Source organism: Mucor mucedo (assembly GCF_025094135.1).
Source record: "Mucor mucedo strain NRRL 3635 chromosome Unknown EV154scaffold_65, whole genome shotgun sequence".
In the NCBI taxonomy this organism is placed as follows: Eukaryota; Fungi; Mucoromycota; class Mucoromycetes; order Mucorales; family Mucoraceae; genus Mucor; species Mucor mucedo.
The window spans coordinates 37,579-53,733 of record NW_026252349.1 but is presented as its reverse complement, the minus strand read 5'-3'; the positions used below and the strand labels follow the sequence as shown (position 1 = coordinate 53,733).

The 16,155-nt window shown below is 36.4% G+C and overlaps 4 protein-coding genes across 4 annotated transcripts; 2 read left to right on the top strand and 2 right to left on the bottom strand.

The window, feature by feature from the left end:
• Positions 1-6,608: 6,608 nt before the first annotated feature.
• On the bottom strand, positions 6,609-8,533 carry EV154DRAFT_513614 (uncharacterized protein). Its single transcript, XM_051602042.1, has 5 exons — positions 8,423-8,533; positions 8,327-8,356; positions 7,883-8,215; positions 7,737-7,820; positions 6,609-7,682 (listed from the first exon to the last, which is right to left on the bottom strand). Exons 1-5 carry the CDS (start codon positions 8,459-8,461, stop codon positions 6,840-6,842), a joined length of 1,329 nt encoding a protein of 442 aa, XP_051456155.1. The 5' UTR covers positions 8,462-8,533; the 3' UTR covers positions 6,609-6,839.
• Positions 8,534-8,637: 104 nt separating this feature from the next.
• Positions 8,638-11,938, bottom strand: EV154DRAFT_271054 (mRNA capping enzyme, catalytic domain-containing protein). The gene is made up of 9 exons (XM_051594705.1): positions 11,590-11,938; positions 11,404-11,531; positions 11,197-11,322; positions 11,060-11,143; positions 10,911-10,990; positions 10,706-10,843; positions 10,486-10,644; positions 10,368-10,409; positions 8,638-10,289 (listed from the first exon to the last, which is right to left on the bottom strand). The coding sequence occupies exons 2-9, from the start codon at positions 11,485-11,487 to the stop codon at positions 8,678-8,680; spliced, it is 2,325 nt and encodes a 774-aa protein (XP_051456154.1). The 5' UTR covers positions 11,488-11,531; positions 11,590-11,938; the 3' UTR covers positions 8,638-8,677.
• Positions 11,939-13,772: 1,834 nt separating this feature from the next.
• EV154DRAFT_603786 (uncharacterized protein) lies at positions 13,773-14,700 on the top strand (the record flags this gene model as incomplete). Its single annotated transcript, XM_051607367.1, has 3 exons — positions 13,773-13,788; positions 13,902-14,066; positions 14,135-14,700. The coding sequence occupies 3 exons, from the start codon at positions 13,773-13,775 to the stop codon at positions 14,698-14,700; spliced, it is 747 nt and encodes a 248-aa protein (XP_051456153.1).
• On the top strand, positions 14,485-15,345 carry EV154DRAFT_591516 (uncharacterized protein; the record flags this gene model as incomplete). Its single annotated transcript, XM_051606897.1, has 1 exon — positions 14,485-15,345. The coding sequence occupies exon 1, from the start codon at positions 14,737-14,739 to the stop codon at positions 15,343-15,345; it is 609 nt and encodes a 202-aa protein (XP_051456152.1). The 5' UTR covers positions 14,485-14,736.
• Between the last annotated feature and the right edge of the window lie 810 nt (positions 15,346-16,155).

Here is a 16,155-nt window from a genome sequence, read left to right as displayed (position 1 = left end):
TAAAAATCAGATTAAGTGCATTATTTTTAGTTTTTTACCTCGTGTTGTTTGCACACAAAAACAAACATGCGCGCGAAGGATAGAAATATATAGAAAAACCGCTAGTTAAATAATTATATAATGAAGAGATATTTGAAACCACATATCACTTTCAGCGGTTGTTCCGAGATGAAAGTTACTAGGTGCTGCTTTAAAAACCTAATTTTACACTTTATTATAGCACCCTAAAATAAATCACCTCTCAATTTGTTTTTCTAGCGATATTGGTGATATCACTCAAAATTTCAAAAATATCGATATCCAATATTTTCGAATTCTCGAGCGATGATCGCAAAGGCCAAATTTTCAGATCTATATAAAAACAACCTGTACATATATAAATAGATGCAGAAATAACATGTGAAAAGATAAACATGTTTTTTTAAAGAAAAAAATGTTTTTGGCGATGATAGCCAGGGTAAGAAAAACATAAATTGAAGTTACGTAAATAGAATAAGAAAACGGGACGTGTGGCTGTGGGTTTTAAATCGAATAAAATGATTTTGTAATTTATTTTCAGCGGAAAAAAATGTTTCCGTCGCTACTCACATCGACTTTAAAAGCGTCATCAGTCTTTATGACATATTTTTTGTCGGACCTGTCGGCCACATTCACCCAACCGATACCAAACACAAAGGTCTTGGCATCAAAGACGACAAAGTTTTTTTGCTCTGTCTCATCGTACATTTTCATGCGCGGGCTTGCATTTGAATAAAGGGAGATGTCATCATTCTTCATTAGTTACTAGACAAAGTTCGTGCCCGGAGTACCTTCTTGATATGTAGAGTCAAAAAAAGCACAAGACTTTATATGCGTACAGTTTTCGACAGGCCGAGACATCCTAAAAACTATAAGTTAGTACACATAAATTTAGATTTTTGCAAATATCAACTTATCATTTTTTTGAATTGCTGTAAAGGTAACGTACTCGCCACCACGCGAATTTACGGGATTGTCGAATTGGCACAAATTAGAAATATATATATATATATATATACAGTATATATGCTTATTGTTTCAACGCTTCTGAGAAATGCTGACATATTAGTTCTGATGGAATGAAGTTATGACAATGAATGGGTTACCAGTTAAACGAATAGAAAACAATGGAAGAGTGCCTTGAACCTGTATTTTACAAGGTCGATAATATAGTTACTGTAAAAAATAATAAACCCGTAACTTTATGTAGGTAAGTAATAATGCTGTTCTTTCGAGGTCTTTATATGATTACTATCGTAGTTCGTTTTACTATGTCTGTCGCCAATCATATTCTACTTGTCATTTTCTATACACGACGAGATCCATCATGATCAGATTCCGTGTTATTTGATTTTTCTTATAAATTATTTTTTTCCAAGTATATATAAACGTATCAATTTCAAGTTTGCGTACTGATTCAGCAGGGGTGTAAGAGTAGTAATAAATTGATTATCATTTACCCCATTTTTTTACCCCATGCAACAATATTTTCGATTTATGGAGCGACATTGTCAACCGCTATATTTTTGCAATATTGCCATTCGCGATATTTTGAAAAATTTGATCGATATTGCCAATCATTTTTTTTTTGAAAAAAATGGATCGTCATTTGTGCTCTAATTTTTCAACGATATTTTTCAATTTTCAATTGTCGATTTATTTTAGGGTGTAATCCAAGGTAAGAAGCTCCTGCCACGAGTTTAAAAAATTGGGCTAGTCCTGAGGATATTGCCCCAGTCATAAGCTATTGAAAACATTCTGGAAAGCAGGGCCCAAGAAGTCTTTAGTCTGGAATTTTACTAGACAAATGACTAACTGAGAAGTTGATGATGAATTATTTAAATTAGAAAATATCGGCAAAAAGAGATTTATTTCTCGAAACAACTGAATGAAGCTAGAAACTAGTGTTCGAACTTTTCGAGCTTGCACCGATATTGCGCCAGTTCGAACGAAGCTCGAACCGAGTTTTTGTATTCCAGCTTGCGCCACTTTTTTTGGGTTCGAGCGAGCTTCGATCCATGCTCGCTCGGCTAAAATATCGATAGTAGTCACTTTAAAGTTAAGGTCCTCGAAAGACTACAGATGGAATTTCCCCTTGATTTTAATCTTTTCTTCCCTTTACCGTTTTTTTTTATTTATGCTCTAATAATTCCAACAATTAAAATGCTTTGGACTTTTCTTTAATTGTACAACCAACAAACACATTTACCATAGAAAATGAAACAGTGTTGCACACTAAACCCAACTAACCCAATTTTTTACAGCAACCATAGTAAGATGACGTAGCAGAATTAATTTAAACTTTCAAGTTCACAAATCCAAATGTATTATAATTATAGATGCAGTAATAGTTTGATTTAATTATCCGAATTTGGTGTTAAGGCTGGTGAAAAAAAAAGTTTTCTTTTTCTTTTTCCAACTTCTATTTCAATAAATAACAATTTTATTATCATAATTTTCTGTAATTAACATCACTTTGACGTGCACTTTGTGTAATAAAAAGGGCGAGCGAGTTCGGGCTATCATATTTGCAACCGAGCCGACCTTAAGAAACTTCGAGCTAGCTCGAGCTGCAAAAAAAACGCATTCGAGTGAGCTTCGACTGGAACACGATCGAAGCTCGCTCGAGAGTTTCGATCTTCATTCCGAACACTACTAGAAACCGTATCTCCGCTGATTTTAAAACTCATTTTGATAGATCAATAATAAAAGACTACAATTGTTTGAGATACAGACATCTCATCAGAACTGTGTCCAGATACATCATTACTCAAAAACTTATGTCCTGTAAACAAAGACTTAAAAGAGCTCTTGTGCTTTTCAATATCATGTAGCGTATGGCCAACTAACAATCAATTAAACAAAAAGACCATGATTTAAAGTTTAATCGAAAACAAAAAGTCAGCTAATGATATATTCAAATGTTATCTAGATTAAAAAATGATCATGAGATTTTTATAGAAGTAATGTTTAGTGACCAATGTAGCAAGAAACCTAATCTTTATCACAAAAATACTGACATTGAGGAACCATTTGAGTGATGTGCATATTTTTTATTTTATCTATTTTTAAACTTCAGCTATGGAATTGAATCAAATCTGCAACGTCGTCATCTTACAGTTATATATATGTCTTCTTATTTGCTCAGTATATTCTCGGATCAATTGAGAAACACGTTTAACATACAAGTTAAGCCCGAAAAATGATTTAATGAACTTCTGATATAAAAGGTTAATAATCGCATGTAGTTTTATATGGCAATTAACACATCTTTTGGCTATAATTTTAGCTCGTACTGCAAAAATCAATCGATGACAGCCGCTTTGGGCAGGAATAAAATAAAAAAACTAATGGCAACAGAAACTGGATTGCGATAACTCAGAATAAAAACAAAGCAAGATCAAGCATTTTACATCAATGATAAAAAAAAAACTAACTATAAAAAACGTAAAACGAGTGGATTAATGTGTTACCTTTTTTGGGTATGTACAAACCAAACTAAACATACGCATTGAATTGATGTGACACAAACTTAAATGATAAAAATAAACGTATAGTCGTTTTATTGGACAATCGGCCTCATACTTCAATTGTGATATATATAGCCAATGCATTATACATATTTAATGTTAATCTATCAGAATTAATCTCTAACTCCCGGAAACAGCAGACGGTATCTGTTCAGCATGGCAAAGCTGTATTAAGGTTCTCACAACAATAATTATTGAACTTTAGCAGTATACATACTCGAAACAAGTGATTGAGATGAATATCGAAACTTTCGATTGAGCTGTTATTGTTTTTCATTCAAAGTTCACTCCAATACTCTTTTCTTTAGAGATAAAACTCGCTCGGATTTTTGTAGTTTCTGCTCGCTAGCCCAAATGAAAGCTTCAACTCACTTAATTTCATGGTACGTAAATTGTGGGAGAAAGTGGTGTCAAGTGCAAAATGGGTAATCATGTATGAAAAAGAAGTAAACGTAAAATACAAAATAATAAAATAAAGTTTATAACCGATATACAGCAAATCATGTCTTTAAAGATACCTGTCATATATGGCGTCTGAATAAACCGGATATATTTATTGCTCAATATTTCTTAAATCACAAAAAATTCCATATATTATATCGATGATCAACAAATCCCAATATCTGTTGTCTACAGACACAATAACATTATGCATGGTCTTCTATTCAGTAGTATATCATATAATGGATTCTGGCTGACTGAATTTACTGCGTTATTTTCTAGAATTAGCTCTGAGTAAACAATTAGTACAATCCACGTAGACATCAATGCATAAAACGCCAAAAATTCCGGATATGCAACCATAGACTTACGAAATAATACAGAACCTATAGTGTCGCTACTGATTTATAATTTAGGTCCACCAATCTCAGTTTTCTGGAAATGTTAGTTCGATTGGCGCAGAAATTAGTTCAAGTAATATTTTAATACGAAAGGACCCCTATTTTTTTCATGGCAAACTCTCCAATTTGTAATAAAGGATAGAAGTTTCTCATTTATTTACTTGCTAGGTTTTATCTTATACATGTCCCCTTCGTCTTCAGATTATCGCATAATCTAGCGAATTAAGATTAAGAGTAATCTCGAAAGGAATTCCGATTACCCGTCTTATAACAGCCCTGGCTAAGGCGATATCCTTCAATTTATTGCTGAACGAGCGACGGTAGATGCTAGCTCAAATAAAAATAAACGGCGCTTGCTCTGATTACGAGCTGTCGCAAGCTCGACCCAAAATCAAAAAGATCGATATTATTCGAGTCTATGGTCTCGATCGTATTGGCTCAATAATATTTGCACTGCTCAATCTCAAAACGTTTAAAGCTTTCACCATATCATAAAATTCATTGAGTATTTGGTCATGCTCGTTTTTGCTAATGAAATATCAGTCGCTTTATTTGACCGTGAACAGTAGAAGTACAGTGTAAAACTTTTAAACTAATATAGACAAATGTAACTATATCCTTTATAGCAAATTTTGTCTTGATGCTTTGGCTAAAAAGTATACTCCCTTTTTTATAACTTACTTTCGATCAGTTTACTAAATTGTTGATGAAATTTCAGTCGACCAATTTTTTATGCTATCACATCTCAAATATTAGTTGACATCGTGTGAGAGAGGGAGAGAAAGAAATTATATAAGAGAGAATGGAGCCCTCGATAATTGATATGTACTCCTAATCAGTTTGGATTGGACATGCCTGCTGCTATCTAGAATCTGGAGGGCTCTCTTTGAGTAGAGTGTTTTTCTGTATTTATAAGCAGCACACTTGGAAAGTCTGAAGAAAGCTATGGGATGAAGCTAAATATGGTCAGCTGTGTTTAATTCGGGTCAATCGCGCAATTGCAATCTGAAAGTTCTACACAGTCAAGTCTGCCTGTCCGGTAGAGACAGAGAAACACAAAGCTTGCCCGCAATGATGGATGTTGGTAGATAGAACTGTGTCCACCACTCTTTTTACAGGAACTGTGTCACAGTCTGCTAAATAATTGCGGTAGTGACACTCCCACAGAGCTGGACACTGTGATAGCTACTGACTCCAGAGGCATGTGTCAACATTTCCCGATTGATTTTTTCAAGGTTTCTCTCTCTGTGTCATAACAATCACATGCAACTCTTGAAACTGGAAGTTATCAACATCTCGTTTTTGCTCCAATTGTGCATGCGAAAGTTAGCTTAGCAACCATTTTGACTCTTTCTTGCACTCGTCAAATATATCGAGTGAATTGTTGTGCGAGAGAAGAAAAGAAGCAAATTAGACGGTAGCAATCCTTATTGAATAGTACTAAGCGGTCATAACTGGTCAGGTTCTTCGACTAGCATGACCGCTAGTACCAAGCAGGGTGAGGGAAGTTTGTTCTCTTGTTTGCTACAACACTGTTTCTACCCCCACTTGTGCCTGTCTGATTTCTTCCTTATTTTTTGTTTGTCTTTCTGTTTTGAATTGAGTCACAATTGGACTAGCTTTACTTTTTTGTGCTGTGCTGTGTGTGTGTGCGCGCATTTCTATTTGTGGATCTAAATGTATCCGCATGATGTTATGAGACATAGCCTATTAGGCTAAAACAAACCAAAATAAGGGGCCACTACTCGTGCGGAACGTTTCGCTTCCCTTGTCGTCCACCTTTATTTTTTGGACATGCTCCATGGCTGGCCTAGCCTGTCAAGTCTATCTACAACAACTGTTTGACGAGAGAGAAACTTACAGAAGCCAGCCAAAGTCTCCCAGAACAGCGATAGGATGCTTATCCCAGCAACCTCTGCTCCTTTTTTTTTTTTTGAAAAAAAAGCCTAGTTTTGCCCTTTAAGCAGTTCCAACTTCGAACGCTATTGAAACTAGCAGGTGATTGGATGATCAGAACGTCTTTTTCCACGAGGTAGTACAAAATGAATTGAGTCTACTTTAGGAAATTGTGGCTTGTATAAATTCGAGACTGGGGGTCGTTTCTTTTTTCTCATGACGTGGGAGAAATTAATTTGCATGATTGGGTGGGGATGCGAGATGTGTGTGAAAGCAAAGGAGAGATCCGGGTAAAGATAAGCCACCTTTGTACGAGAGAAAAGTTGCTGCGGACAAACGAAGCAATCCTCGTGAAAGTAAAATGTAGGTGAGAAAACATGGAAAAAAAGGTTATGTTTTTTTTTATAATATGTGATTTATACTAATTTTTATTTGTGAACCCCATTTGATGCTATTATGTAAGAGTGCTAGTTTTGTTGAAGAGAGGGTATTTTCTTTTTTTTTTTTTTGTTGTGAGAAGAAAGGAAAGGGGATAGAGATTGGTAAAGTTTTTTTAATGATAAATCCATTTACGACAGTCTTTTGCTTGACAATGACAAGAGTAACGAGCTGCATCTTCACTTTCTTCTTCCACTGAAACATCTCTTCTTCCATTGTAATCGAAACAAAGTTCTTCGTCCTTATAAATGTCTCGCTTAGCAAAGAAAGCTAGACGATGCATTTGGTTATCTGCACTGTCATAAAAGACAGCATAGACCTCCAAATTGGGGGAACAGGAATGGTTAAAGAAACGACTAACGTTACCGAGAATATAAGAATCAATCACATATTTGGTGGCTAACTCAGATTGAGCGAAATCCATATCGAACAAGTAACTACAGCCTAATTTATCATAGATTGCTCCACGAGCATCACCTTCTTCCACTTTAATGACCTCGCCAATGTATTCTTCAATAAAAGTTCCCTTTGGTATAAATTGAGTGCTACGTACACCCCATCCCTTTGCAGGTGTCTTAAAGACTTGTAATGGTATCTTTCTTCCAATTTGAACGACTCTATTTTTACACTTGGTAGAACATCCGCAGGCTTGATTACACTCGTAAATAGCTGTACCTTGGTGAATAATTAGGCGCCCGTTGGAATCATATGCACTGACATCATGACAAGCTAAACTGCAATCAGAAGAAAGAGAGCAATCGCAACCTGGTAAGAAGTCTGGATCGGGTGGTTGAACGGGATCGGTATATACGAGTTGGTCAATGTAAATGAAGTTTGTGGGGATCTCGTCATCTACTTCATTGATGAGTGTGACTTTACTCTTGAGGTTCTTTACATAGTAGACGGGACGCTTATTAATAAGTTGATGATTAGCCATACGAACAATAGGATATTTGACCTATAGATGTACGTTAGTTACGCAGGATGAATACGCGTTGATTTCTATTCATACCGGCACAGACTGTCTAACAAGATCCATTTTTTGATCAAAAATAGATTTTGATTCCAAGGACAAGTTCTCCATGCCTATGCGAGCCTATGAAAAGAAAACATTAATGAGATAGATGCTAGGGGCTATTTGAGATAATGACAGTTTACTTCTTTAACGGGTTTAGAGACAGTGACGGATTCAGTTTCAGTTTCAATCAAATCTCTTTGTCTCTTTTGTGTTTGGACAACGAGAGTCTCTGCTTTTTTGATAATTGTTGGTTTTGAGATTTTTTTAGTGTAGGTGCCTGTATCGGGGTCAAAAGTATTATGCAACAAGGCCTTTTTGGCGGTAAGAGGGTTTTTTGAGCCCTTATATTGTCGTTTACTGGCTGTCTTGAATTCTTTAATGGCTTCAGTTGAAAAGACGTTACTTTCGTCTTCCCATGTATTATCTTTAAGGTCATATCCTTCCCATTCAATTAAATAATACCGGCGACCCGACTGCTTCCGTAAAAAACACAAAAAAATTTTGTTGTTAATTTTTTTTTTTTTTTTTTTTTTTTTTTTTTTTTTATTTGGTTACTTTTAAAAAAAGATTGAATGATTTATTACCTCGATCTTTGTACCAGCGATACGGGCAACCTACAAACATATATGTTTTAGTAAAGAAAAAAAAATGAAGGTGCCCTAAAATGAAAACCAGCTTACAATGTATTCATCCTCAGCTAAATCTTTTCCGTCTGCCATAATATAAGGGAAAACTGATTTTTATTTTATTTTTTTCTTTTTTGGCTTTACTGTATTAAAAAAAAAAAAAAAGTTGAAAAAAGAAACACGAACAAGAAAAAAAAAAAAACTGAGGAACAAAGAAAAAGTTGGAATTTACGAGTTCACAGTCACACGCGATTTTTTTTTTTTTTTTTTTTTTGATTGGTACCATATGTTTTTTTTATTTGACAACATTTAATTCAAAATAAAATCAAGTTTAGCTTTTTGACTGTTTTTTCTTTTGGGTGGTTGTGGTAGTGGTTGACGTTGGCGCTGCAATGGCTGTATCTGCTGCTGTGGTTGCTGTGTCTGCTGTGTCTGCTGTGGTTGTATCTGCTGTACACGCTGTACCGGCTGTGGTTGCGGTGGTAGTGATGGCTGCTGCTGCAGTTGGGGCTGATATTCATGAGCAACCTGTTGCTGACGATAGGGCTGATAATATTCTTGCTGATAGGGAGGGTGATAAGGATGATTGGCAAACGCGTTATTTTTCCAAGCAGACTGTGTTGTAGGTTGTGGTGGAGGCGGTTTGAGAGGTGGTGGATGTGCAGCTTGTATTAGTGGTGGTGGTGGTGGTGGTGGTGACGGCGTTGCCTGACTATGAGATTCACTACGAATGATCATAATGTGATTATTATTTGTTGCCTGGTTTCGACCCTCTGCATGAAAATTAATAAATTGCACAGGTTGTTGCGGTTGTACAGTGGCCGGAATATCGTCCTTTTGCAGGATGGCAGAGAAATTATAAGCTCGCGTACCAGGTTCCACTGAGGTCGTTAACAGATTATGAATAGAAGAAGAGGAGGATGGTTTCATCTTTTTCGCTTCCTTTTGTTGTGGTATAGATTTAGATCGACGGTTATGTGAATCTAATGGCGGTGGTAAGAGTGGTTTAGGAGACGTTGCTAATGGTGGACTTCGTTCCTTTTGCTTAATAAATACCGTGGGTGCTGAGGCTGTTCGTTTCGAAACATTGGCTTTACGTTGTTTCTTTTCCGTCACTGGTGGAGACGCTTCGGCACTTTCATTTGTCTGCACTTTCTTTACATCGTTCTTTACAATCGAGATTTTACGTCGTCGAGGCGATCCTGGTTGGGCTATTATATTCGTTGGTGGTTGTGAGGTTGGTGGCGGTACTGGTGCCGGTGCTAATGGCTGTGTTATTGGTGTTGTAATTACTGCTGGTGCTATCACTTGTGTTGATGCTTGTGGTGCATTACTTTCAACAGGTATAGATTTTTCCTCCTGCACTTCCTCCTCCTTCAATTTTTCATCCTTCCCCTCCTCCTCCTCTTCCTCTTCATCCACTGGCTTTAATCGTTTCCTTTCTGCTAAATCATCAGACTCAACGTTGAGAGGGGTGGTGATGGATGATTTTCGTTTTGTTGAAGGTGATTCTTCGGAAATAGAGTTACTCCTGCTGATGACACCGGTCGCTGCATCTTCTCTTTGAAAATAACCAGATGGGGTTGCAGAGGGTGACTGAAGCATGTTGGAAGTGGGTGTGTTTAATGCGGAAGATGTGGGTGATATATGAGACAAGGATAAAGGTGTGGGTTTTGGGTGTAGGGCAGGCATCGGTAATCCTTTTTCTCTTGCCTTCCAGGCAGCACGTACTCGATCCATGCATAGTAATAATTGTTCCTTTGTCACTCCATCTTGTATGCTATTTCGAATCCTCTTCACTACCATTTCATCGTTGGCTGTACTTTTATCATCCCGGAATCGCACAAATCTCCAGCCACCTTTTCTTACAGTGGGTGCGTATCCTTGCTCAATAATCGTCACTTCACAGTCTGAATCATACCTTTTTTTTTTTTGTAAAAGTTTAGTGCATCTGCATCCCAAACTTTCTCTCTTTCTTTTGCCTCATTGTTTTACCTACCTAAATTCGGCTATACGTCCATCAGGTAACTGACTTTTCCACCTTTTTGAGAAAGAGGATTAGTCTGATTGTCTCCTAAGCCAAAAAAAAAAAAAAAAAAAAAAAAAAAATCACTTACTGTGTGGCTAACGCAGGTTCAGGCTGAAAATGATCATAGAATTTATAAGTTACGCCATTGGATAAAACCTCGATGGAATAAATCGGTTTATGCTCTTTGCTCCACTTTGCTGAAATTCGAAAATCCACTGTATTCAACTCTGGTGGTTTCCACTTGAGTCTATTTTACACATCAGTGTTTATCCCATAGATAATGTTGCATGAAAGAAAAGGTTACTTACAGTTTTTCACAGGTGCCGGATGTATATGGGTATTTGACAGGAGTCCAGATAATACCATCACTCTTGTGCTTTAATTTGGGTATTTGCTCAAATACTAAATGTAACCCGTATGATCTCTCCATCTTTTTCAATTCCACCCTATATAATCCAAAATCATATTTAGATCAACCTATGCATCTCATCAAAAAAATTAATAAGATCTTACGTAAATGGAGGTAGGTTGGATGGATCTGTTTGTGTGCGCATCCTAACATTAAATGGGTGGATGACATCTTGTTGCAGCATCTATATTTTTTTTTTAAATATATTCAATTAGATTCATTTTAGGTGGGATGATATTTCCTGGGCACTTACACCAAGTCGAGTACTGAACGAACGTTGTATTATTGTTGAACCGTTGACTACCATTAGATCGAATATAAGATATCTCCATGTTTTCTATTGCCAAAGATGCATGAGTATGATGTGATTCTAGACGCTATAGATGTTACCTTGTGTTGATCAATATCCAACACCAGTTCACCATCCATCAAGGTATCTTTTAGATATTCATTATCTCTACCTCTTAAAGGAAATAATAAATTGGGAACATAATACCAGTACTTGTTTCTGTCATACTAATATTAATAAAAGATGTTAATGCGTGTTTTTATACGAAAAAGAATATAACTACACACTCACTAAGAAAGAAGCAGGACCTTTAGATGAATGAAGAAAGAACAATAAATAACGTACACCATCAGATTTTTCACATACGAAATAGTCTTCACGCTGTATATCATCTAAATGCTTGGATTCAAAGCTGACAGGTTGTGATCCGGGAAAGCTAAAAGAAGAGTAAAAGAATAAGGAAAGGGTTACGAGCACTAGTAAAATTTGTTTACCAATCATTTTGACTATGCAGTAACTCTTGGAGTCTTGCTTGTAGTGTTTTACTATAGGTTGGATCAACGCGTTTCCCAATAGATTCTGGAAGTAGTAGCGACTCTGAATTTGGCATTCCAGACTAATAATGTGTAAGATTCTTCTTTTTTGCTGTTTCTACCGTCCCACTCGAATAAATAATAAAACGTTTCTTTGTAATCTATATATTTTTTTTTTCCACAGCTAAAATGTGTGTTTTATAGAGATTGTTGCGTTTTTTATTTTCGAACCGAATTTAAACCTTGTGGTGTTTATACTCTCTCTTAAGTTACTAGAAAAAATTTAAACTAATAGAAACAGACAAAGAAGAAGAGAAAAAGAAAAATATATCTGTCCCCAACCCCCTTTTTTTTTTTTTTTTTTTTGATTATTTACACAGAACAAATTTTCATTGATGACGTTTTTTAAAAAAATGGCTTCAAAAAAAAAAAAAAAAAAAAGGGAGGGAAAGAGCAAATAAGGCTCTAACGGCAAATACCTGCGGCTTCCACTCCTTTTTACATCTCTTTTAGATCCAGTGTTTGCTTCACACTCTTTATATTGATTTTAGGCTTGCATTTTTCTTCTCAAACTATGCCAGTAAACATGTCGACAAACTTTCTCATTTAGATTTTTACAGCCCTTCATTCCAACAAAGCAGCAATCGACTACCCATAGTGCAATCAGCGTCTTGCCAAACCACACAACTTTTTCTTCTGCATGCTTTCCCCAACATTAGTCTACAACTCTTGATCTGTGGTCATTTTTACAAAGGCATCGGTACTTCGTTAGTTTTCTCGGTTAAAAAATTACAGTCATAAACATTTTATCGGAGGAGGGTCTCAGTAGCTTTTAGAATACATTTATTTAGGCGCGATGTCTCAGTCTCTTATTTGACTATGAAAATGTGTCTGTTAATGCTATTATTTTCAAGGCATTTATTTATCAATATGATGGATATAAACCTCACACCTTCATTGCACATATTCTATCATTTTCCTCCACCGTCGGGTGCGCCACGGGTTAAAATTGCAGAAAACCTATACATGCAACTCGGTTTCTCTTTAAAAGAAAACAAAAGGTCCTTCTGGAAGACAATGCATACTACATGCAGAACTAGAATGTGCAGAATGTTAGTTTTTTCTTAATCAGATCTGCATTTTAAACTCAATACCTGTGTCAGTGTCAATCTCTGACGTCTTTGTTACTCATCGTTTTTCTCAATAACAAATCTATATATTCCCAAGTGGAACATGTTTACGCCATAGGGATGACTTGCTAATAGTCACGAAGCAGCTATAACGAGATTATAAACTCACTCACACCTGAGTTATGGGACGTTTACTGTTTCACATGCGCTACCCACTATTTTCATAAATTATTCGTGCACGCTTAGAACAAAACTTCAATCAGCGACGGAATTAATTTTCCATGCATACTTTACAAACGAATTGAACGAAAGAGAAATATATCTGTTATCATTAAATGGGTATACTGCTAAAGTAGAAGAACAATGTTTCATCATATTGAAGGACCCAGATAAGTGCACTATTGTATGCGTATAATATAACTTTGATTTAAAGTCACTTCATCCAATAGACTAACCTGCTTGACAGCTTGCTCTTAAAAATTGAACGATTGAATTTAAACCAAATAATTACTGTCTTTTTTTTTAAGCCTATTTTGATACGCACAAATGAGCAAAACTTGATATTGCTGTTACTCACCCATAAGGGGGGTGAGGGATAGCAACCTACCCCCCCCCCCCGGTAGATGTGTTGCGTTACCAAGAATAAATTAAATACCACTATTTCGTTATGAACGACATACTTATTGGTAACAAATGTATAAGTGGATAAGTATATGGATGCACCAGACTTCCTTCCTTACCTGACATCCCGAAAAGGTATCTAACCTGTTTTTTTTTGTCAAACCCCAAAACTAAACAATCAAAAGACCTAAAAACGCTCAGACAAGTACATGGCATTTACACTTTTACTTGAAATAAAGTTTTATTTCATTGTATGTATTAGGGGTATCTCAACCAATTTTTGTTTTACTTTGAATGACACAATTATTTTCCGTTTGCTTTCGTATAATGAGCAATCTGAATTTTTCTATAATATGAGGTATGTACCTTCTATTCAAAAGATATAAATATAAAATGAGAGCTAGAAAAGGTACATTTATTATCGATTCATGCAAACTTCCACAGCATCACTACACACGCATACTCACTCTCAAATTACACTTTTTTGCGTGCCATTTAAGAAGACGAGAACTTTTATATCAGGCAATTTATCAATCGTGATTTTTTTGTTTGCCGAGGTGTGGCTTAAACTGACTCGGTATGCACGAGGAAGGGCAGGTGGAAGAACTGCGATTCGTGCATTCATTGACACTTATCTGGATGACTATTTGGAGTTCACTGGTTTTGTTCCACCAGATTTCCGTTATGGTTAGCAAACATCTTCACAGCTTATAGCAACAATGTCCAGATACGTTTGGGAAGTCATCTTAAACAAGCTATTAACCATCTACTTCGTATTCGACAAAGAAAAGCCGAATTAATTGCTGATAGAAGACGTGAAGGATTAATTGATGTACTAATAAAATCTGAAATCTACAGAGATATAACTGAACCGGCGACAAGATTCAAGGAACTTATAGCTAGAAGGTTACCTCAAGATTTTGTATTGGACGCAGAGCAGTTCCAGAACCCTATCTACAACAACGCTCTTGAAACTCTTCGCCCTGTCCTAACCATCTATCCCACTGACTACCGCTTTCGTGGGAATAGCATTTATTACGATTCCAAAGCAAGACCAGTTGAGCATATGCGGGCTTTTTATGAACTGGCTTTATCATTTATTGATATAAGATTACCTGTGTTTAATTGCTTTCCATTACGCCGCTCTTGGACTCCTTGCTACACAACCATCAATTCAAAAATTCTTTGTCAAAACATTCTTGGTCGTCGGTGGACTAATCGTCAAGATAAGATAGCGCTTTGGCGTGAAGTGATTAACCCAAACTCTAATGCACTTAAACACCAAGAAAATGGCGAGCTCCAGTTTAGAGGAACTATTTAAACGGATGAAGTAGGTGTTACTGTGATTAAAAAAATAATGGATCGTGAAAGCAGATACACTGCTCGTTTTGCTGTTGTGGTGGAACCAACTCAGTACATTTCACAAGAGATTGCTCAAGAAACTGTTGGAAGATGTGTTACGATTAATTCTGGACGAAGAGATTGGCTATTCTGTGTGCATGAAAACTCAACGGCAAACAATCTAAACAAGTTTCGCTTTACTAAACAGTACCATGACAAGTTTGAAAAAATAAAGAAATACCGTCGAATCCCTAAAGCTGTGAAACCCGCCAGAGTAGCAGCCGCCGAAAGGCTTTTGATTAATCACGATTCTTTGAATAGAGGTATATTTGAACATTATCTTGCAAACAGGTCTAATATGACAGGCATCATCCAAAACCAATATGTCAACTTCCGAATTAACCATCGTACTGCTCATCCCTTGCACAGAAAACTGCGGCTATCTGCCTATTTTAGAAAGCAGCAAGGAAACGAGGATCTTATTGCAAAACTGGGTGAACAGTTTGGTATCGAAGCTGTTTATGTCATGGGTGACTGGTCTGCTCCTAATACAAGATTTCATGAGCCGGTTCGAGGCCTTGATTCCGTCGGTTGCTTTAAAAAGCTGGTAAAAGGGTGTACTTGATTGATGAATTTAGAACAAGTCAGTGCTGCCCAGCTTGTGAACGTAGAAGTCTTGAAACGTTTCGGATGATCCATGACCCGCGCCCTCATAGACAAAGAGTAAATCCTCGTGTAATCTACATGGTCTCTTAAGGTATGTTGATTTTACTTAGTTATAATTTTTTTATCTAATATTTTTTTTTTTGTTCTTTTGACAGATGTACAAATCAAAATTGTAGATCCATAACTAATAACACAAATAGGATTGTTCCTCGTCTATGGAATTGTGATTTGGCTGCTTGCTTGAACATGGTTGATATTGTTCGTTCACTTCGTGCTGGAAATGGCATCCCCCCCCCAAAGATTTCGACGAGGAGAGGCTCCCAAGGACCAACGGAGAAGAGCAAGGACCCAAAATGACCAAGCTAACATTAGAAATGTTCGTCAACGTCGCAACTAGAATTTTTCAGGCCTGTTATTGCAGGTCAACCATAGATACACTGAAGTGGTAAGCTCAAATTTTTTTTTTCGGTCTTTGAACCAACCTTTTTTCAGAAGATGAACATATTTTTTTTTACGTTGTGAACGAATTTTTTTCTACATTTTGATCTGAAAATAGTGTATAAGAAACTAAGATTAGTCCATTACGAGGCCAGTTGAGAGTAATAGACCGTGATACAGGTAGTGATGATACTCGGTACTACATAAAAGAGCATTAAGTACATGGTACTAAAAAGATGCTCAAAGTACACGAATCTATGGAAAAAAGGAACACATGCTCAAAAGTTAAATGTGATGTCAACAAATCCGTATAAAAAGATACATCAAATCA

What these genes read in the sequence shown, in the direction of transcription:
- EV154DRAFT_513614 (XM_051602042.1), bottom strand. Translation starts at nt 8,461, where the DNA reads ATGGCAGACGGAAAAGATTTAGCTGAGGATGAATACATT. An exon ending in TCGCTGGTACAAAGATCGAG is followed by an intron (nt 8,216 to 8,326) that starts GTAATAAATCAT and finishes TTACGGAAGCAG; the next exon opens with TCGGGTCGCCGGTATTATTT. An exon ending in TCTCTAAACCCGTTAAAGAA is followed by an intron (nt 7,821 to 7,882) that starts GTAAACTGTCAT and finishes TTCTTTTCATAG; the next exon opens with GCTCGCATAGGCATGGAGAA.
- EV154DRAFT_271054 (XM_051594705.1), bottom strand. Translation starts at nt 11,487, where the DNA reads ATGATATACAGCGTGAAGACTATTTCGTATGTGAAAAATCTGATGGTG. An exon ending in TCCGGCACCTGTGAAAAACT is followed by an intron (nt 10,645 to 10,705) that starts GTAAGTAACCTT and finishes TGTGTAAAATAG; the next exon opens with ACTCAAGTGGAAACCACCAG. An exon ending in GGACGTATAGCCGAATTTAG is followed by an intron (nt 10,290 to 10,367) that starts GTAGGTAAAACA and finishes AAAAAAAAAAAG; the next exon opens with GTATGATTCAGACTGTGAAG.